Source organism: Pongo pygmaeus, chromosome 17, assembly GCF_028885625.2.
Source record: "Pongo pygmaeus isolate AG05252 chromosome 17, NHGRI_mPonPyg2-v2.0_pri, whole genome shotgun sequence".
NCBI classification, from domain to species: domain Eukaryota; kingdom Metazoa; phylum Chordata; class Mammalia; order Primates; family Hominidae; genus Pongo; species Pongo pygmaeus.
In genome coordinates, this window is record NC_072390.2 from 60,751,290 (window position 1) to 60,773,650 (window position 22,361).

General features: G+C 44.0%; 1 protein-coding gene across 1 annotated transcript; it reads right to left on the reverse strand.

The window, feature by feature from the left end:
* Positions 1–2,772: 2,772 nt before the first annotated feature.
* ATP5F1A (ATP synthase F1 subunit alpha) lies at positions 2,773–16,761 on the reverse strand. The gene is made up of 12 exons (XM_054460397.1): positions 16,591–16,761; positions 13,421–13,499; positions 10,702–10,871; positions 8,842–9,015; positions 8,581–8,747; positions 7,117–7,265; positions 6,343–6,494; positions 6,010–6,234; positions 5,387–5,494; positions 5,113–5,257; positions 3,132–3,282; positions 2,773–2,990 (listed from the first exon to the last, which is right to left on the reverse strand). The coding sequence occupies exons 1-12, from the start codon at positions 16,648–16,650 to the stop codon at positions 2,909–2,911; spliced, it is 1,662 nt and encodes a 553-aa protein (XP_054316372.1). The 5' UTR covers positions 16,651–16,761; the 3' UTR covers positions 2,773–2,908.
* Between the last annotated feature and the right edge of the window lie 5,600 nt (positions 16,762–22,361).

Consider the following 22,361-nt stretch of genomic DNA (forward strand, 5'->3'; position numbering starts at 1 on the left):
CGGAGGTTGTAGTGAGCCGAGATTGCGCCATTGCACTCCAGCCTGGGCAACAAAAACGAAACTCCATCTCAAAAAAAAAAAAAAAAAATCACATCAGACCAGACCAGTAGTTAACATTTGGAATTTGATTTATAATGGACAAACATGGTTATCTTCATTTGAGAAGTTTATTGAGCATTTATGTGCCAGGAGTGGGCTACGAGATCCAGTCAACAAACAATACATAGTCCCAGTAATACATTAATTCCAATCCATTAGCCACTCAAAGTATTCTTCTCCAAAGTAGTAATCACCACTGACACTAGGTATAAATGCTCCAACAAGCCGGGCACAGTGGCTCACCCCTGTAATCCCAGCACTTTGGGAGGCCGGTGGACCACCTGAGGTCAGGAGTTTAAGACCAGCCTGACCAATATGGAGAAACCCCATCTCTACTAAAAATACAGAATTAGCCAGGCATGTTGGTGCATGCCTGTAATCCCAGCTACTCGGGAGCTTGAGGCAGGAGAATCGCTTGAACCCAGGAGGTGGTGGTTGTGGTGAGCCCAGATCGTGCCATTGCACTCCAGCCTGGGCAACGAGCGAAACTGTCTCAAAAAAAAAAAAAAAAAAAAAAACCACGAAATGTGCAGAACCTTCTAACTAAAAGTAACTTCCTTATTCCAGAAAAGGAAAATGAGATCCAGAAGTTATTTCTCAAGTAGCTAGAAAGCAAGAGTCAAGATCAGAAATGACCAATTGCTATCGAGTTTAGTGTTCCTCTAAGTACTGAAAAGCACTTATGAGTACCTTAAGAACTCTCCCTTTCCTACCAAAGATATTGCAGCCCACATATGTAATATATTTTGACTTACTGGAGGCAGACAGATGGATAAGAATGAAGTTGTGGTATAGCAAATCCCCATCAACAAAATAAAATGGCAAGGGAGGGGGAATCCTAGGAAAAATATTTTAGAACATGACCACGCACGACCCTTACAGACAAAAGCCTTTATAAATCAGTAAAAAAAAAAAAAAAAAAAAATGGCCAGGCATGGTGGCTCATACCTGTAATCCCAGCACTTTGGGAAGCCAAGGCAGGCGGATCACAAGGTCAGGAGTTCGAGACCAGCCTGGCCAATATGGTGAAACCTCGTCTCTACTAAAAATACAAAAATTAGCAGGGCATGGTGGTGGGTGCCTGTAGTTCCAGCTTCTCGGGAGGCTGAGGCAGGAGAATCGCTTGAACCTGGAGGCAGAGGTTGCAGTGAGCCGAGATCAGGTCACTGCACTCCAAACTGGACGACAGAGGCTCCATCTCAAATAAATAAATAAATAAGCAAGCAAGTAAAAAAAATGTAACACAGTAAGAATGAGCAAAGCCTATGAAAAATTAAAAGTAAATAAATAAATAAATCAGTAGGCTGGGCATGGTGGCTCACACCTGTAATCCCAGCACTTTGGGAGGCTGAGGCAGGCAGATCACGAGGTCAGGAGCTCAAGAGCAGCATGGCCAACATGGTGAAACCCCACCTCTACTAAAAATACAAAACGTTAGCCAGGTGTGGTGGCATGCACCTGTGGTCCCAGCTAATTGGGAGGCTAAGGCAAGAGAATCGCTTGAACCCGGGAAGTGCAAGTTGCAGTGAGCTGAGATCATGCCACTGCTCTCCAGCCTAGGTGACAGAGCAAGATTCTGTCTCAAAAAAATAAATATCAGTAAAAAAAATTTTAACGCAGTAAGAATGAGCAAAGGCTATGAAAAGCTAGTAACAGAGGAAATAAAGTAACTGTTAAAATATTAAAAGATGGCCGGGTGTAGTAGTTCACACCTGTAATCCCAGCACTTTGGGAGACCAAGGCAGGAGGATTACTTGAGCCCAGGAGTTCATCATCAGCCTGGACAACATGGCAAGACCCTCTCTCTACAAAAAGTAGGAAAACTGGCTGGGCGTGGTGGTATGTGCCTGTAACCCCAGCTACTCAGGAGGCTGAGGTGGGAGAATCAATTGAACCCAGGTGGCAGAAGCTGCAGTGAGCTGAGATCACACCACTGTACTCCAGCCTGGGTGAGAGAGTTGGAGACCCTGTCACAAAACAAACAAAAGAGATATTGACAAGTTTTCATAATCCTATGCATTCTATCTTCTCAGCTTTTGTTCCCAGCAATTTTTTCATTTCCCTGAGAATTTTAACTATCCTATTATTTTCCTGCCTACAGTACCTCTTTTTGCAGGTACAAACTCTGGGCAGAAAAGCCAGCTACACTCTTAAGTATTGTCAGCCTGCCACATATATCCAGTTTAGGAATTTCTCTTAAACACAAAGTACTCTGGAAACTTACAAAGGAGCAGCCGGGCGTGGTGGCTCACACCTGTAATCCCAACACTGTGGGAGGCCAAGGCAGGTGGATCACTTGAGCTCAGGAGTTCGAGACCGGCCTCGCCAACATGGTGAAACCCCGTCTCTACTAAAAATACTAAAAAACTAGCCAGGCATGGTGGTGGGCACCTGTAATCCCAGCTACTCGGGAGGCTGAGGGAAGAGAATTGTTTGAACCCGGGAGACGGAGGTTGCAGTGGGCCAACGGTGCCACTGCACTCCAGCATCAGTGACAGAGTGAGACTCCGTCTCAAAGAAAAAAAAAAAAAAAAAAACTTACAAAGAGCTCAGCCTTGAATTATCTAGCCCAGTTGACTGTACCACTATTCAAGTAAAATAGATCAAGAAGCATGCTTACCAATTTCTCAATTTGATCTTGGTTTTAAAGAATAACACAAATGACAAAACAACTATGCGTTATGGAACCTTTATTTTTCATGTGATTTCTGTACATAAGGAGTATGAGAGTAACCCTTTTACAAATGGAACTAATTTACTAGAACAATGACAAAACTGAAACTGGTATTTGATGTGAATCCACAGGAGTTTAAGCTTCAAATCCAGCCAAGAAGTTTGTTACAATCTCTTTCAGCTTTGCATCTGATTGTTCTGAGATCTTTCCATCAGCCCTATTTGGAAATAAAAGCAGGTCATTAAGTTCTGACCTGGAAAAAATTTTAATAACTAGCCTAACTACAGATTTGAAAATAATTTTAACTTCATATCTTAAACATAACTTTACAAAAAGATGCCAACAACTGCATTCATACCTGATAGTGCCCAACAAGGCTTGGTGCTGGCTGACGACATGAGACAAGAAAGCATTCTCAAACTTTGTAATCTTGCTGGGCTCCAGTTTATCAAGATACCCCCTTACACCCGCATAGATAACAGCCACTTGTTCTTCAATAGCCATGGGAGCTGAAAAGATACAAAAAGAATGCCAAGTGAGTTGCTCAAAGAAATGAATGCCATGTTACCAAGGTCAGGAAAACTTACTTTTTCTCCAATTCCTAACATGTCCCTGTAAATTATCTATTCTTCACAATCTCAGTGACCTAGAACTCCACTTACTAATCCTTCCTCCCTCCCCCAACAGAAAACAGTTATTTCTTATATTTTCAAGGCTTGAGGTATAATCTTTCGGTATAGTCCATAAGCACTGTTTATAATCTGACAGTGTTAATACTGTTTTGGGTATAAATATTTTGCTGAAATCACTTGACAAAATAAAAACATATTAACCTTCTTTTAAATCTGCCAAATTACACATTCATATAGCCAAGTAGGGGAGGGGAATCTAACAGGCCTTAATTCCTGAAAGGAAGACATTAAATATACTTAAGTTTTCCTGGTTGTGAAGCCCCTATCATTTACATTCAAATGATAATAAGAAATGTAGTTTGGGCCAGGCGCAGTAACTCACACCTGTAATCCCAGCACTTTGGTACTCTGAGGCGGGTGGATCACTTAAGGTCAGGGGTTTGAGACCAGCCTGGCCAAAATGGTAGAGGTTTTACTTTCTACTAAAAATATACTCCAGCCTGGGTGACAGAAGGAGACTCTGTATAAAAAAAAAAAGAAAGAAAGAAAAAAAAAAGAAAGGTAGTTTGGGGCCAGGCATAGTGGCTCATGCCTATAATACCAGCACTTTGAGAGGTGGGAAGATGCCATGAGGCCAGGAGGTCAAGACCAGCCTGGGCAATATAGTGAGACCTTGTCTCTACAAAATATAAAAAAATCAGCCAGGCATCGTAGTGCGTGCCCGTAGTCCTAGCTACTCAGGAAGCTAAGGATGCAGGACTGCTTGAGCCCAGAAGTTCAAGGCTGCAGTGAGCTATGATGGCACCACTGCACTCCAGCCTGGATGACACAGCAAGACACTGTCTCTCTTTAAAAAACAAAATACAGGGCCGGGCACAGTGGCTCATGCCTGTAATCCCAGCACTTTGGGAGGCTGAGGCAGGGTGGATTGCTTGAGGTCAGGAGTTCGAGACCAGCCTGGCCAACATGGTGAAACCCTGTCTCTACTAAAAATACAAAAATTAGCCGGGCGTGGTGGCTCACACCTGTAATCTGAGCTACTCAAGAGACTGAGGCAGAAGAATCGCGTGAATCCGGGAGGTGGAGGTTGCAGTGAGCCAAGGTCGCACCGTTGCACTTCAGCCTAAGCCACAAGAACAAAACTTCGTCTCAAAAAAAAAAAAAAATCAAAAATCAAAAAACAAATGTTACGATGCAGCCATAAAAAATGATGAGTTCATGTCCTTTGTAGGGACATAGATGAAATTGGAAATCATCATTCTCAGTAAACTGTCGCAAGGACAAAAAACCAAACACCGCATGTTCTCACTCATAGATGGGAATTGAACAATGAGAACACATGGACACAGGAAGGGGAACATCACACTCTGGGGACTGTTGTGGGGTGGGGGGGAGGGGGGAGGGATAGCATTAGGAGATATACCTAATGCTAAATGATGAGTTAATGGGTACAGCACACCAGCATGGCACATGTATACATATGTAACAAACCTGCACATTGTGCACATGTACCCTAAAACTTAAAGTATAAAATAATAATAATAAAAAAAAACAAACAAATGTAGTTTAAGTAAAAGTGCCTTTGATGAAAGATAACAGGTAACACAACACATAGTACAGGCCATGATATGTGGTGTAGCTCTGTAAGTCTGGGAAGACGTTGATACACAATAGGACCCTGACCAAATGAAGAAAAGAACAACTCACAATACTGTCCTTGCTTCAGCAACTCAGTTAGACGCACGCCACGACTCAAAAGTTGTTGAGTGGCAGCATCGAGGTCAGAACCGAACTGGGCAAAAGCAGCAACCTCACGATACTGAGCCAATTCCAGCTTCATAGTACCTGCCACCTGAAATACAGAAATTACTGTACTGTAACTCAATGACATAGAGCACTATACAAATATAGTTAATATATTAATACCTTAAGATGCTAATCTAATGATAGCCCCCTTCCTGCCAAAGTGATGCAAAATTACCTGCTTCATAGCCCTGGTTTGGGCAGCGGATCCGACACGAGACACAGACAGACCAACGTTAATTGCAGGGCGGATACCTTTGTAGAACAATTCTGTTTCCAAGAAGATCTATAATGTAAGGAAATACGCACACTAGCAAGCTTCAAGTAAGAAATCAACTATCTTCAAATTTAAGTCATTATGCCAAAAAGCTGAAACTCAAAACCTAACAATGCGAAACATCAGTCCCCCAAATCTTTCACGACCTGAACTGACCTGTATATTTTATTGCTGCAATTAGATGTGCATGAGATGAGAAAAAAACATAATAGGCAACATATTTATACTGAAATATATACAAATGAAGTGATATAATTTCTATTTGATTCAAAATTATCTAGAAGGGAGAACAGTAGTGGTTAAAAATGAAACAAGAATGAAACACACTACTCTATGAAGTAACTGGGTGACAGATACATGGGGTTTCCTATGCCATTCTCCTAACTTTTCTATGTATTTGAAATTTTCCATGATAAAAAGTAGAATGCATTTAGCAAATCAGTTAATATACCATTAGTCTCAACCAATGCCTTAGAATTATCCAAATCTTTTTTTTACATGTATTTTAATCATTAAAATAATACCTGTCCATCAGTGATGGAAATGACATTTGTTGGAATGTAAGCAGACACATCACCAGCCTGTGTTTCTATGACTGGCAAAGCAGTCAAGGAGCCACCACCAAAAGCATCGTTCATTTTGGCTGCTCTCTCCAGCAACCGGGAGTGTAGGTAGAACACATCACCAGGATAGGCCTCACGACCAGGGGGTCGGCGGAGCAACAGAGACATCTGACGGTAAGCAACAGCCTATGGTACAGAACAGGTTTGTGAAGTTAACCTATTAAATAGAAGTTGCATATGTGAACTTTCACTTCAGTACAAATAAATGGACTCTAAAAATATATTTCCTTTGACCTGTTTGGATAAGTCGTCATAGATGATCAAAGCATGTTTGCCATTGTCTCTAAAATACTCTCCCATGGAACAGCCAGAGTAAGGAGCCAGGTACTGAAGTGGGGCAGCATCTGAGGCCGTAGCTGACACCACAATGGTGTACTTCATGGCATCTGAGGAGAAAATACATTTTACGTTTTACAATTTTATCAATATTGTGATTTTAAATTGGAGGCTACTATAAAAATTACCCAAGTGCTAAAAATATTTACTATTAAGAGTTAATCAGGCCAGGCGCAGTGGCTCATGCCTGTAATCCCAGCACTTTGGGAGGCCTAGGCGGGTGATCACCTGAGGTTAGGAGTTCGAGACCAGCCTGACCAATATGAGGAAACTCTGTCTCTACTAAAAACACAAAAATTAGCCGGACGTGGTGGCATGCACCTGTAATCCCAGCTACTCGGGAGGCTGAGACAGGAGAATCACTTGAACCCAGGAGACAGAGGTTGCAGTGAGCTGAGATCGTGCCATTGCACTCCAGGCTGGGCAACAAGAGTGAAACTCTGTCTCAAACAACAAAAAGAGTTAATCAGAATCTAACAGCTTCCACTTTAAAGAAACAACAAAACCTTTAAATGTATTACTGTTTTACATTATTTTACTTACTGATTTGTATTAAAAAGTTCAGCTCATTAGGGAGTAATTAAAATATGCCTTCATTAAGTAGAAGTTATTCTACAATTAGCAGCAACGGGACTTAAGATAACAGCAATGGGACTAAATTTCTTGTAATACCTGCATCTGTAAGTCTCTTCACCAACTGGGCAACAGTGGATCTCTTTTGACCAATAGCAACATAGATACAGTACAGCTTCTTCTTTTCGTCAGATCCATCATTGAAACGTTTCTGGTTAATGATTGTGTCAATGGCAATTGAGGTTTTCCTTTAAAAAGAGAAAGTGAACATAAATCTTCCTAAACTTAAAAGGACTTCCCTGTGGGGGAAAGAAAGGCAGATCAGACTGTTACTGTGTCTATGAAGAAGAAGACATAAGAAACTCCATTTTGTTCTGTACTAAGAAAAATTCTTCTGCCTTGAGATGCTGTTAATCTGTAACCATAGCCCCAACCCTGTGCTCACAGAAACATGTGCTGTGTTGACTTAAGATTTAATGGATTTAGGGCTGTGCAGGATGTGCTTTGGTAAAAATATGTTTGCAGGCAGTATACTTTGTAAAAGTCATCGCCATTCTCCAGTCTCGAGTTCCCAGGGACACAATGCACTGTGGAAGGCATCGGGGACCTCTGCCAAAGAAAGCCTGGGTATTGTCCAAGGTTTCTCCCCATTGAGATAGCCTGAGATATGGCCTCGTGGGAAAGGAAAGACCTGACCATCCCCAAGCCCAATACCTGTGAAGGGTCTGTGCTGAGGAGGATTAGTGAAAGAGGAAAGCCTCTTTGCAGTTGAGATAAGAGGAAGGCATCTGTCTCCTGCTCGTCCCTGGGAATGGAATGTCTTGGTGTAAAACCCGATCGTACATTCTATTTACTGAGAGAGGGGAAAACCATCTTATGGCTGGAGGTAAGACATGCTGGTGGCGAGACATGCTGGTGGCAATACTGCTCTTTACTGCACTGAGATGTTTGTGTAAAGTCAAACATAAATCTGGCCTACATGCACATCGAGGCACAGCACCTTTCCTTAAACTTATTTATGACACAGAGACCTTTGCTCACGTTTTCCTGCTGACCCTCTCCCCACCATTACCCTATAGTCCTGCCACATCCCCCTCACCAAGATAGTAGAGATAGTGATCAATAAATACTGAGGGAACTCAGAGACCAGTGCTGGCGTGGGTCCTCTGTATGAGCACCAGTCCCCTGGGCCCACTGTTCTTTCTCTATACTCTGTCTCTGTGTCTTATTTCTTTTCTCAGTCTCTCATCCCACCTGACGAGAAATACCCACAGGTGTGGAGGGGGCTGGCTCCCTTCATCTGGCGCCCAACGTGGGGCTCAAACCCATGACCCTGGGATTAAGAGTCCCATGCTCTACCGACTGAGCTAGCTCATCCTACCTGACGAGAAATACCCACAAGTGTGGAGGGGCTGGCCCCCTTCACTTACCAGCTAAAATCTTACTATTAATCCTCATATTAGATTCTAATGTTCCCATTACCATTTACCATTCCAAGACTAAAAAGTAATCCTTCCATTGAGCAAATTTTAGTTAGAACTTTTAATATGCTTGAGTCTTTACCCAGTCTGTCGGTCACCAATAATCAGCTCACGCTGACCACGACCAATTGGCACCAAGCTATCCACAGCCTTAATGCCAGTCTGCATTGGTTCCCGCACTGAAATTCGAGGAATGATACCAGGGGCTTTCAGACCAACTCGCCTACGGGTCTTGGAACTGATTGGACCCTGTTAAAAAAATAAAAAGAAAAACCCTAAGCATTTCTTAGGGTTTTGATGTTTGTTAGAAGCTGCAACTATATCTAATGAACATTAAACCTACCTTTCCGTCAATAGCATTACCAAGGGCATCAACTACACGACCCAACAGCTCCTCACCAACTGGAACGTCCACAATGGCTCCTGTCCTCTTCACTATATCTCCTTCCTTAATTAGTTTATCATTTCCAAACACGACAACACCAACATTGTCAGGTTCCAAGTTCAAGGACATACCCTGCACAAAAGACACAAATGAACATCAATGAAGCTCAATGGGCACTCCTCCCCATACACCAATACTACATAAGAAAATAGCCAGGGGGAAAAGCAGTATTGTCCTTTTCACCTAGTTTATTCTTGAGTACTTTTCCAACTAACAAACAACCCTCTCTGATTAAGACTTTTAAAATAGCAACATGTTCCCTTGAATAATCTCAGGACAGCACGTTGATAAGCCTAATATGCTCACTATCATATCCTCAAATAACTACTACAGAAGCAAAGAAACTGGACAGGTGAATAAGCCTTTTTCCACTGCATTTTCTTTGGCAATGACTCTTGGGCTAGGTGATCAGTATGAAATAAAATGATGAAGGCCAAACGGAAATCTTAAGACAAATTTGATTATCATCTTATTTATGTGTGAGAAGCTCCATAAACAGTTCCAAAAATTAATCAAAACCTGTACTCTTCGAGTTAGTAGAAAGTGAAATTAAAAGCTACCTAACTGTAACCAATCAAATACAAATTTTCGTAACAGCACCAAATCACCTCTCATCATTGCAACTATATTTTAGATCCTTAAATCATGTCTGAAGCAAAAAGGCTATACCAGGAATAGTCTGGTCAGTAATGAAAACTCTGGAGAAGTACTTGGAGTATAATGGAATATCATTACAGATCCAAAAACTTTAACCTACATCTCTGATGTTCAATACAGCATCCACTAACCACATGTGGCTATTTAAATTTGTCAAATTTAAAAGATTAAAAATTCAGTTCCTGTCACACTAGCCACATTTTACATGATTAATAGTGATAGTATAGTAGGTACCATATTAAACAGCACAGATGTATTCTCATCACTGCAGAATACTATGTATCTTCAACACTATTGGACAGTACTGTTCTAGACACTTGAATTTGAAAAGCTAAAAGGGGAACTCAGAATTAATCTGTTTCAACCTCACCTTTCAAAGATAAATACTGTATATTGAAGATACTAAATTGGCCAGTGTCTTACAGCTAATGATAACTTTGGGCTCTGTAATCAGTCTTCCACATCAAGTGGCTCTTTTTCTGTAGTAGACATTAGCAAGAGTATCAAGACTATCTTTTCCCATATCAGTGTGCCTACTAGACAGTTCTACTCTTTCTAGTTTATCCAGATGTCATCCTCTGCTTTCCCTAACTCCTACAACTTATTTCTCATACCCTGACAGATGAGGCTCAACCCAATACAAAGTAAACTTACATCATTAGAGAGCTTCTGATTAGCTACACCAAAACTCACCTTTGAACAACAGGTCTACTCACTAGAAATACAAAGTGACGGACTTCCAACTTTCCATCAGAAAAATTTTGTTGAAAGTTATCAAATGCTTTGCTTTTGTATAAAATAATCTTAACAGCAAGATAGAACAGACTTCAACTGCTTGGATTTGGGGTAAAAGTTTACTCAATTTTATATTTTGGAGCCAGTGGCTACAAGTTATGTATAAATCAGTCCCTAGAGTAAAAAAACCTGGCTAATTCAAACCCTTAAGTTTATTCTCTTTACAATCTATGACAATAACAAGAAAAAAATCTAAGGCAAATTGAGACAAAGTTTTTTAAAAATCTGATACAATCTTTGAATCGCTAAATGAATAACTGAGAAGACTTAGATGCTAAAACACTAAAATCTTATTTTATAATTTACCTTTAGGCCTGAAGAAAACTCTACCATTTCTTCTGCTTGAACATTCCTCAGCCCATGTACGCGGGCAATACCATCACCAATACTTAAGACACGCCCAGTTTCTTCAAGGTCAACAGAGGTATCAGCTCCAAGAATACGCTCTTCAAGAATAGAGGACATCTCAGCAGTCCCTATGGAAGACAATTCAATTCAATTAAAAAAATAATCTGGACCAGGCGCAGTGGCTCACACCTGTAATCCCAGCACTTTGGGAGGCTGAGGTGGGCAGATCACCTGAGGTCGGGCGTTTGAGACCAGCCTGACCAACATAGACAACCCCGTCTCTACTAAAAATACAAAATTAACTGGGCATGGTGGCGCATGCCTGTAATCCCAGCTACTCGGGAGGCGGAGGCTGAGGCAGAAGAATTGCTTGAACCCGGGAGGCGGAGGTTGCAGTGAGCTGAAATCACGCCATTGCACTCAAGCCTGGGCAACAAGGGCAAAAACTCTGTCTCAAAATAATAATAATAATAGTAATAACAATAATAATAATAATAATCTGGTCCTCAAATCTTTTCAAAGCCCATTTCTCAACAACAAAAAACTAGTTTTGTGATCATAATAATCAAAATATATTCTACAGACCCGGCACAGTGGCTCATGCTAGCCACCGTGGTAATGCTAGCACTTTAGGAGGCCGAAGCAGGCAGATCACTTGAGGTTAGGAGTTCGAGACTAGCCTGGCCAACATGGTGAAACCCCATCTCCACTAAAAATAAAAAAAAAATGAGCCAGGCATGGGCATGCCTGTAGTCCCAGCAACTCAGGAGGCTGAGGCAGGAGAACTGCTTGAACCTGGGAGGTGGAGGTCACGGTAAGCCGAGATTGTGTCACTGCACTCCAGCATAGGGGACAGAGTGAGACTATCTCAAAAAAAAAAAAAAAAAAAAAAAAAAATTTATATATATATACATAAAATCTACAATGTAACATGAGATTCTATTTTTAAAAGCTATGAAAATAAAACCAAGTGATTAAGGAAAAAAAAATCTTCACAAAACAAAGGTAAACCAGACAAGAAGCTAATCAAATTAAGTAAAACCCTTAAAATAAATGTTCTCCTTTAATTTCTAAGTGATCTGTAACTATGTTAAAACCTCAATTTTTGGCTAAATTCAAGAAACACATATTTTAAAAACCAACTGTTGGCCTGGCACGGTAGATCATGCCTGTAAAACCAGCACTTTGGGATGCCAAAGGAGGTGGAATCACTTGAGGCCAGGAGTTCGAGACCAGCCTGGGCAACATGGTAAAACCCCCATCTCTACTAAAAACACAAAAATCTGCCGGGCATGGTGGTGCATGCCTGTAATCCCAGCTACTTGGGTGACTGAGGCACGAGAATCACTTGAACCTGGGAGGTGGAGGTTACAGTGAGCTGAGATGGCACAACGGCACTCCAGCCTGGGCAACAGAGTCTCAAAAAAAAGGAGGCCACGCACGGTGCCTCATGCCTGTAATCCCACCACTTTGGGAGGCCAAAGCAGGCAGATCACCTGAGGTCAGGAGTTCGAGACCAGCCTGGCTAACATGGTGAAACCCTGTCTCTACTAAAAATACAAAAATTAGCTGGGAGTGGTGATGGGCACCTGTAGTCCCAGCTACTCAGGAGGCTGAGGCAGGAGAATAACTTGAACCCAGGAGGCAGAGGCTGCAGTAGCCCAGATTGTGCCACTGCACTCCAGCATGGGAAACAAGAGCAAAACTCCATCAAAAAAAAAAAAAAAAAAAAAAGAAAAAAGAAAAACATATATGCTGCATGTGTGGGTGTGTGTGTACACATACACACACACATATATATACACACACACTCTCACATATATATTTAACCTTTATTTTAAAAGTCCAAATACTCATCTCCAAAGAAATTCCCCAACTTATAGTGTCTTCCTATGTTCACCTCCCCACTTCTCTACCGCATCTGTAATGTGCAAGTTCACAGACTGCCAAATATCTAGTAGCTACTGCCTTTGAAAAATAAAACCTATCAGTGGACGGGCACGGTGGCTCACGCCTTTAATCCCAGCCCTTTGGGAGGCCGAGGCAGGCAGATCACGAGGTCAGGAGACCAAGACCATCCTAGCCAACATGGTGAAACCTCGTCTCCACTAAAATACAAAAAATTAGCCAGGTGTGGTGGTGCATGCCTGTAGTCCCAGCTATTCGGGAGGCTGAGGCAGTGAAATTGCTCGAACTCAGGAGGCGGAGGTTGCAGTGAGCCGAGGTCACGCCACCGCACTCCAGCCTGGCGACAGAGCAAGATTCTGTCTCAAAAAAAAAGAAAAAGAAAACCTATCAATAAGAACTTACATTTTTTTCTAATGCTTTTTAGAAAAGGAAAAAAGAAGTCTTTCAGAGGTCAGAAAGATTCCATTACCTAGTATAGGTTCTTTCTGTTTCTACCCACGGGCCATTATCAGAACAAAGAAGCCGTACTACTATCAAAAGAAAAATATGTAACAGTAGTTCATTTGACTATAACAAGAGAACCATGACAGGGCTAAATGGCACATTATGGTTTAAGAACCTGAGAGTCTATACAAACTAGAGAAAAAACTAACAAATGAAAAGCAACTCACAACAGTTACATGATGTATATAATTTATATCTTAATCTAGTGTGATAATTTATATCTTCATCTAGTAAGGGCGGTGTAGACTGAGAAATAATAACTTACCAGTCTTCTGAAGATGAGTGTTAGAGGCATGGAAGTTCCTTGCAGCAATGAAAGATGAACCCAAAGCATTTCTGGAGACCTAGTGCAAAAGCATTCTTAAAAATTTGATTTTTAATAAAGCCTTTATAAAACTGACAAGCTTAAACAAACGCCAGCTTAGTGTGATCAAAGTACTGGTGAAAATACTAATTACATATAAAGCATTTTGTTTAAAATGTCAAATGGAAAAGTAGCTTTTGACAGATGTGAAAACCTTTTATACAGCTCCTAGTACACGGTAAACACTCGCATATTTTTAAAATGCAGTCTGTACTTTATTGTTTTTTTGAGACGGCTCACTGCATCCTCCACCTACGGGTCTCAAGCGATTCTCAGCCTCCCGAGTAGCTGGGACTACAGGGGCGCACCACCTCCACCAGGTTAATTTTTTATATTTTTGGTAGAGACGGGGTTTCACCATGCTGCCCAGGCTGGTCTCCAACTCCTGACCTCAACAAGTGATCCACCCGCCTTGGCCTCCCCAAGTTCTGGGATTACAGGTGTGAGCACCGCACCCGGCTTATTTTTTTTCTTTTTTTGGGACAGGGTCTCACTCTGTCACCCAGGCCAGAGTGCAGTGGCTCAATCACGGCTCACTACAGCCTCGACTTCCTGGGCTCAGGTGATCCTCCCACCTCAGCCTCCCCAGTAGGTGGGACCACAGGAGTGTACCACCCGGCCAGGCTAATTTTTGTACTTTTTTTTTTTTTAGAGACAGATTTCACCATATTGCCCAGACTGGGCAGTAAATAAATAAATAAATAAATAAATACACACACAGAGACTAGGCAGTAAATAAATAAATAAATACACACACACACACACACACACACATTTTTTTTTTTTAAACTTCTGAGACGGAGTCTCATTCTGTCACCCAAGCTGGAGTGCAGTGGCACGAACTTGGCTCACTGTAACCTCCACCTCCCAGGTTCAAGCGATTCTCGTGCCTCAGCCTCCTGAGTAGCTGGGACTACAGGCGATGACCACCAAGCCCGGCTAATTTTCGTATTTTTAGTAGAGACAGGGTTTCGCCATGTTGGCCAGGCTGATCTCGAATTCCTGACTTCAGCTGATCCACCCACCTTGGCCTCCCAAAGTGCTGGAATTACAGGCGTGAGCCACTGCGCCCGGCCTGGCAGTCAGTATTTTAAAAAGCAACTGCTGGTGGGGCACGGTGGCTCATAACTGTAATCCCAGCACTTTGGGAGGCCAAGGCGGGCGGATTACCTAAGGTCAGGAGTTGGAGACCAGCCTGACCAACAAACATGGAGAAACCCCGTGTCTACTAGAAATACGAAATTAGCTGGGCGTGGTGGCACATGCCTGTAATCCCAGCAACTCGGAAAGCTGAGGCAGGAGAATCGCTTGAATCTGGGAGGCGGAGGTTGTGGTGAGCCGAGATCGCGCCATTGCAATCCAGCCTGGGCAACAAGAGCGAAACTCCATCTAAAAAAAAAAAAAAAAAAAAAGCAACTGTTAACAAAATATAAGTGTCTTTCCCTTTAAAGGTACCCAACTTTTATTATTTTGACTTTAGATGTATTTTAATGGAGTTGCAGGAATTCTAAGATAAACGGCTTCCTACAAGGGGCAAAACTCAAAGTATTTCCAATTTTACTTTAAAAAAAAAAAAAAAACCCAACAACAACAAGCGGCCGGGCACGACGGCTCATGCCTGTAATCCCAACACTTTAGAAGGCCGAGGCGGGCGGATCACCTGAGGTCAGGAGTTCAAGACCAGCCTAGACAACATGGTGAAACCCCGTCTCTACGAAAAACTACAAAAAGTAGCAGGGCATGACGGCGGGTGCCTGTAATCCCAGCTACTTGGGAGGCTGAGGTGGGAGAATCACTTGATCCCGGGAAGCGGTGGTTGCAGTGGGCGGAGATCACGCCACTGCACTCCAGCCTGGGCGACTGAGCGAGACACCATCTCGAAAAAACAAAAACAAAACTAAAAAAAAAAAGCAAACAAAAACTGAATAAATGCTACAGTTAGATTAGAAACTAAGAGTTGTGGCATGTGAACTCATTTTACTCTCTCAACAAATCCTGCAGCCACCTGGAACTTCCTTCAGTTTCTCCTTCCTTCAAGTTGTAATACTGCTACTGGTCACTGTCAATTCTGAAGCCTCTACCTTCCATAGGAGCTAGATGAAAACCGTTAAAAATGCTTTTTGTTAACAGAAAACCAAGATGCTACCAGCGGTTGTTAAGGTAGCAAAACAGCCAACATGTTTATTTCACCTTTCAAATTGAGATTACTTTTAAAACAAAAAAAAAGTGTCAGTGTCAATGCGTTTACTGAAATGTTAGTTTCAAGGGAAACAACGAAGAGCATTAACCCTCACAGCCATTTTCCAAACTCGTTCTCTTTTACTTGAATTCTCAATCACTAAAAATTACTCAAAACCAGGTGGAAAACTCAAGGATAAATTCTTTAAACACGTCCAAGTACCACAAAGCACACTCTCTGCAGGAGAAACAATTTAGAAACCAGGTTCACTGCTGTCACAGCGCTGGCCACATGAAATGGTTCTTTGCACCTGCACGATGTTTTCACGGTCGTTTCGTATTCAGCACTAAGAGAAAACCTCCTTAAGTATCCCAAAAACCACCTTCATTTATTCCTTTCCTCTAAACTGAGCTCCAGGCAGAGGTGAAATGCTGGGGCCTGCTGACCTTCACACAATGTCAGACTCCCGAGTAGCTTCAACAAGAGCTGACAGAGGTTTTCTGACCTTCAGCGGGACGCGACCCTAAGAATCGAAAGAGAGAAACCTCACCGATTCGGAACAGGCCTCGGAGAGCTAGCGCCCAAGCCCTGACCTTCACCCAAGACCCCCCTTCTCGGGCCGCTGTCAGCCGAAGACAGGAATCTTGAGACCCTGTCTCTGGACACCATCGCGTTCACTGTCTGCCCTGTACCATTCTGCCTCACTCTGCGCAGGTGCCGAGCAAAAGGGCACCTCTGTCGCCTGCTCTGTCCAGTCCGAGCAGCCACAGGTGCAAGATGGCGGCATCCGCCACAGCCCCTCGCCCTCCTGCAGAAAGAGCGCCCGAGCCGGCGCACCACCACCCTGCAGCCCCACCCGGCCGCCTCCACCATGCCGGCCCTCGGTGCTCACCAGTCCGGCCCGCCGAGGGAGGGCGCGGACCACGGCCGCAGCAACGCGCACGGACAGCATCTTTGCAGTTACTCCGCAGGCGGCACCTCTGCAACCACAGCCTCCGGACTGACTGGGACAAAATGGCCGAGCCGCAAAAAAGGTCAAGGCAGCCGGCCCACCTGACCCGGAAGTACTGCCCCTCGCGTTCACCCACCCCTCCCCCGCCCCCGCCGCCACTCTGCATTTTTTGGCAGGTTACTTATTTTTTAAGTAACATTTTTAAGTTTAAACCTCAAAATGAATGATTAGATATATTCCAGCTTTGATCCTGGCATTCGTTATAAATTTATTTTGGTCTTTTGAGTCGACCTTGTGGTTGCCCCGGGTGACCACGTGGTTAGCGGAACCTGCTAAGCGGCAGTTCCCAGGCCCCATCCGGTGCTAGAGGCTGAGAGCCTCACCCGTCTGGGGGCGCTGCTGTCTTGAGGACCAGGGCGATTAATAGTGTCGGTAGTCTTAGACCGTGGTTTAGCAACAGTGAACAGCTAAACCCCGGGACTGGCCACCAGCAGGGAGCCTCCCACGGAGCCCGTGAATCTGCAGGTCGCTAGCCCCACCTCAGACCCTCTGAGTCGAAAATTTGGGGCAATCTGAATTTTTAACAAACACCCGCACCGTTCCAGGTGATCTGATCTGCGCTTAGGTTAAAGATTCCCAGCTTTTTTAGATTCATTCTAAAAGAATCCTGTCAGTGAATTAGAGCAAACTGTTTAAAAATCCTGATAACCGGGGGAGGGAGAGCATCAATATAAATAGCTAATACATGCGGAGCTTAATTCCTAGGTGATGGGATGATAATTACAGCAAACCACCATGGCGCACATTTACCTATGTAACAAACCTGCACGTCCTGGACATGTATCCCGGGACTTTAAATTTAAAAAATATATATCAACAATCACAAGGAGGCCTAGAAGAGTCATTGCCAATCCTACTGAGAATTGTCCAGAATCAGAAGTCTTACACCAGGACAGGACAAGGACTCACTTTTTCCTCTGCCAACATCTAGTTTCATGCCATTGGGAACTCTACTTCTTCATCTGGAGTCAAAGGGAGATGATGAAAAAACACTTTCTATGCTTACCCAGATGGGCTTTTTTTTTTTCTCCACAGAATTACCATAGTGAGATTTTTGTGATATATGCGGGATTTGTGTGTGTGTGTGATGCTGGTTATTATGTCATAGTGGACACTTATTAACGTTGCCTTCACTTTTCTTTTTTTTTATTTATTTTATTTTATTTAAGACAGGGTCTCACTCTGTTGCCCAGGAAAGAGTGCAGTGGGTTTATCACCATTCATTGCAGCCTCGAACTCCTGGGCTCAAGCAATCCTCCCACCTCAGCCTGCACCCCTGGGGTCCCACCACCATGCCTGGCTAATTTTTTTGTAAAGACGGCGGCGGTGGGCAGGGCGGCAGGGGGAGGTCTCACTATGTTGCCCAGGCTGGTCTCTAACTCCTGGCTTCAAGTGATCCTTCCTCCTCAGCCTCTGCGCCTGGCCCACTTTTCACTATTTGGAGAAGCATTTTCAGCTCCATCCCCCAAATCCTGGCTTACACCTAAAACCTGAATTTTAGTGAGGCAAATAAATATCCGGGCTACCAGGGTCATCTCCTGAAACATGGCTTGTAAACACGTGATTAGCCATCCTTTTCTCTAGTATTCTACTAACTTTTTAAGTTAAGCCATGGGGAAATAAAGCAACAGTTCTCCTGGGAGTCAGGGGTACAAAAAGGCTGTCCAAGCCGGGCGCGGTGGCTCACGCCTGTAATCCCAGCACTTTGGGAGGCCGAGGCGGGTGGATCACCTGAGGTCAGGAGTTCGAGACCAGCTCGGCCAACATGGCAAAACCCCATCTCTACTAAACAAAAATTAGCCAGGCATGGGGGCGGGCACCTGTAATCCCAGCTACTGGGTAGGCTAAGGCAGAAGAATTGCTTTAACCCAGGAGGCGGAGGTTGCAGTGATCCGAGATCGCACCATTGCCCTCCAGCCTGGGCAATAAGAGTGAGACTCCATCTAAAAAAAAAAAAAAAAAAAAAGAAAAAGAAAAAGGCTGTCCAAGTAAAATAAAATACAGAGACAAATCTCTAAATTTAAAACATTTGGGAAGCAATAATTGCCATTCAGGGCGTACACACAAACAGGGTGGTCTTTGGCATGTCAGAAGAACAAACAGATGGTTAGAGGTTTTATTTTTGTAAAAGAGAAACGGAGCCAGGAACAGTGGCTCATGCCTGTAATCCCAACACGTTGGGATGCCAAGATGAGAGGTTCACTTGAGCCCAGGAGTTTGGGGCTGCAGTGAGCTGTGATCACACCGGAACACTACAGCCTGGGCGACAAAGCAAGACCCTATATCAAAACAAAAAACAAAAAAAGAGAACTGTTACATATTGTTCTTTAAGAACATTCATTGTCACTAGTAAGGTTTTGGGGAGCTGGCAAGTTTTGACTGGCAAGTAATGGCAACTAGGTAAAACGATTCTTAGAGTCACTGCAGGTTGTTTTTAGCAGCTAATTAGATAAAACTGGTTTAGGTCGTCCGGGCACGGTGGCTCACGCCTGTAATCCCAGCACTTTGGGAGGCTGAGGCGGGTGGATCACCTGAGTTCAGGAGTTCGAGACCAGCCTGACCAACATGATGAAACCCCGTCTCTGCTAAAAATACAAAAATTAGCTGGGTATGGTGGCGGGTGCCTGTAATCCCAGCTACTTGGGACGCTGAGGCAGGAGAATCACGTGAACCTGGAGGCGGAGGTTGCAGTGAGCCAAAATCATGCCATTGCATTCCAGCCTGGGAGACAGAGTGAGACTCCATCTCAAAACAAACAAACAAAAATGGTTTAGGTTATAGCAGGCAGTTTCAGCAGCCAGGCTTGCAGATAATTACATTTTTGGAGCAATGTTATGTGCCCTGAGTGCTTTTTTTTCCCCTTTACCTCTCGACACTGCTTTAGTTGGGGATGACAAGAATGACCCAGTCAACTTTCACAAGCTAACAGGAAAAAATATGGTTTCTAAAAACAACAAGGCCAGGCATGGTGGCTCACGCATGTAATCCTAGCACATTGGGAGGCCAAGGCGGGCAGATTGTCTGAGGTCAGGAGTTCAAGACCAGCCTGGCCAACATGGCAAAACCCCGTCTCTACTAAAAATTCAAAAATTAGCTGGGGGTGGTGGTGCACGCCTGTAACCCCAGCTACTCAGGAGGCTGAGGAAGGAGAATCGCTTGAACCCAGGAGGTGGAGGTTGCAGTGAGCCGAGATTGCGCTACTGCACTTCAGCATGCATGACGGGAGTGAGATTCCATCTCACAACAACAACAACAACAACAACAAAATTAGCTGGCATGGTGGCTCACACCTGTAATCCCAGCACTTTGGGAGGCTGAGGCAGGTTGATCACTTGAAGTCAGGAGTTCAAGATGAGTCTGGCCAACATATAGAGATCCCCGCACCCCCTGCCCCGTCTTTAGCTGGGCATGGTGGCACATGCCTGTAATCCCAGCTATTTAGGAGGCTGAGGCACGAGAATCACTTAAACCTGGGAGATGGAGGTTGCAGTGACCACTGCACTCCAGCCTGGGCAACACAGTGAGATTCTGTCTCAAAAAAAAAAAAAGGCCGGGCACCGTAGCTCATGCCTGTAATCCCAGCATGTTGGGAGGCCGAGGTGGGCGGATCACGAGGTCAGGAGATCGAGACCATCCTGGTTAACGTGGTGAAACCCCATCTCTACTAAAAGTACAAAAAATTAGCCAGGTGTGGTGGCAGGCACCTGTAGTCCCAACTACTCAGGAGGCTGAGGCAGGAGAATGGCGTGAACCCGGGAGGTGAAGCTTGCAGTGAGCCGAGATTGCGCAACTGCACTCCAGCCTGGGCAACAGCACAGACTCCGTCTCAAAAAAAAAAAAAAAAAAAAAAAATTGCAGGGGTATTTTGTAAAATTTGTAGTGATAAAAGTGGACAAAAGACATAAAGATAACTTTTTTTGCTTCATACTGAAGGGGTGCACCAGTTTATCTGAAATTTGGTTACAGAGCAGAGATATATTTAGTTTTTGTTTTGTTTTGTTTTTTGAGGTGGATTCTCACTCTGTCGCCCAGGCTGGAGTGCAGTGTCTCAATCTCAGCTCACTGCAAACTCTGCCTCCAGGGTTCAAGTGATTCTCTTGCCTCAGCCTCCCAAGTAGCTGGGATTACAGGCACGTGCCACCACGCCTGGCTAATTTTTGTATTTTTAGTAGAGATGGGGTTTTGCCATGTTGGCCAGGCTGGTCTTGAACTCCTGACCTCAGGTGATCCACCTGCCTCAGCCTCCCAAAGTGCTGAGAATATAGGCGTGAGGCACCGCATCCAGCCAGGGCAGAGATATGTTAGAAGCAAAAAGAATAAGCAAGACAGGCTGGGTGTGGTGCCTCATGCTTGTAATTCCAGCACTTTGAGAGGCCCAAGTGGGAGCATCACTTGAGGCCAGGAGTTCAAAAACAGCCTGGGCAACATAGTGAGACCCTCTTTCTACAAAAAATACAAAAAGTTAGCTGGGTGTGGTGGTGCACACCTATAGTCCCAGCTACTCAGGAGGCTGAAGTGGGAGGATTGCTTGAGCCCAGGAGTTCAAGGTTGCAGTGAACTATGATCACCTCTATACTCCAGCCTGGACAAAAGAGCAAGACCCTGTCTCTAAAAATAAAATAAAATAAATAATAAATAAGCTTGGCTTGCTAGTAAGTTTCCTTTGAAAAAAAAAATCATTTTAGGCTAGGCGTGTTGGCTCACACCTGTAATCCTAGCTCTTTGAGAGGCTGAGGCAGGCAGATCACTTGAGGTCAGGAGTTTGAGACCAGCCTGATCAACATGGTGAAACCCCCCACTTTACTAAAAATAAATAAATTATCCGTGTATGCTAGCACAAGACTGTAATCCCAGCTACTAGAGAGGCTGAGACAGGAGAATTGCTTGAGCCCGGGGGCGGGGGGGTGGAGGTCGCAGTGAGCCAAGATCATGTCACTGCACTCCAGCCTGAGTGACAGAGAAACACTCCATCTCAAAAAGAAAAGAAAAGGCCGGGCGCAGTGGCTCATGCCTGTAATCCCAGCACTTTGGGAGGCCGAGGTGGGCGGATCATGAGGTTAGGAGTTCAAGACCAGCCTGGCCAATATGGTGAAACCCCGTCTCTACTAAAAACACAAAAATTAGCCAGGCGTGGTGGCGCTTGCCCGTAGTCCCAGCTACTTGGGAGGCTGAGACAGAAGAATCGCTTGAACCCGGGAGGCAGAGGTTGCAGTGAGCAGAAATCATGCCACTGCACTCCAGCCTGGGCGACAAAGCGAGACTCCGTCTCAAAAAAAAAAAAAAAAGAGTCCCTAGTTTTTAGGTTGGGGTAGCTAACGGATCAGGTTAAGATTGCCTCAGCTCATATTGCCAGGGTAGAATATAAATTCTGAGTGGATGCAATCAATGTGGAAGAAATACAAACATCTTGCTAACCAAGAACCAAACGTTTCAAGTACTTTTTTTAACGACAAGTGATTGAAACAAGAAATAAAAATAAAAGAAAGAAAAAACAACCTGGTTCTAGGCGGCTCTATCTCTCGTAGTGGAGATTATACCGCGGAAGGCGGGAAGAGCTGGGAAGTGGCAAGGAAGCGAGGCTTGCAATGCCAGAGCCTTGGACCAGCCTTGCACAGGGGCTCAAAGGCCAGGAGTCTCAGGAAAAACCACAA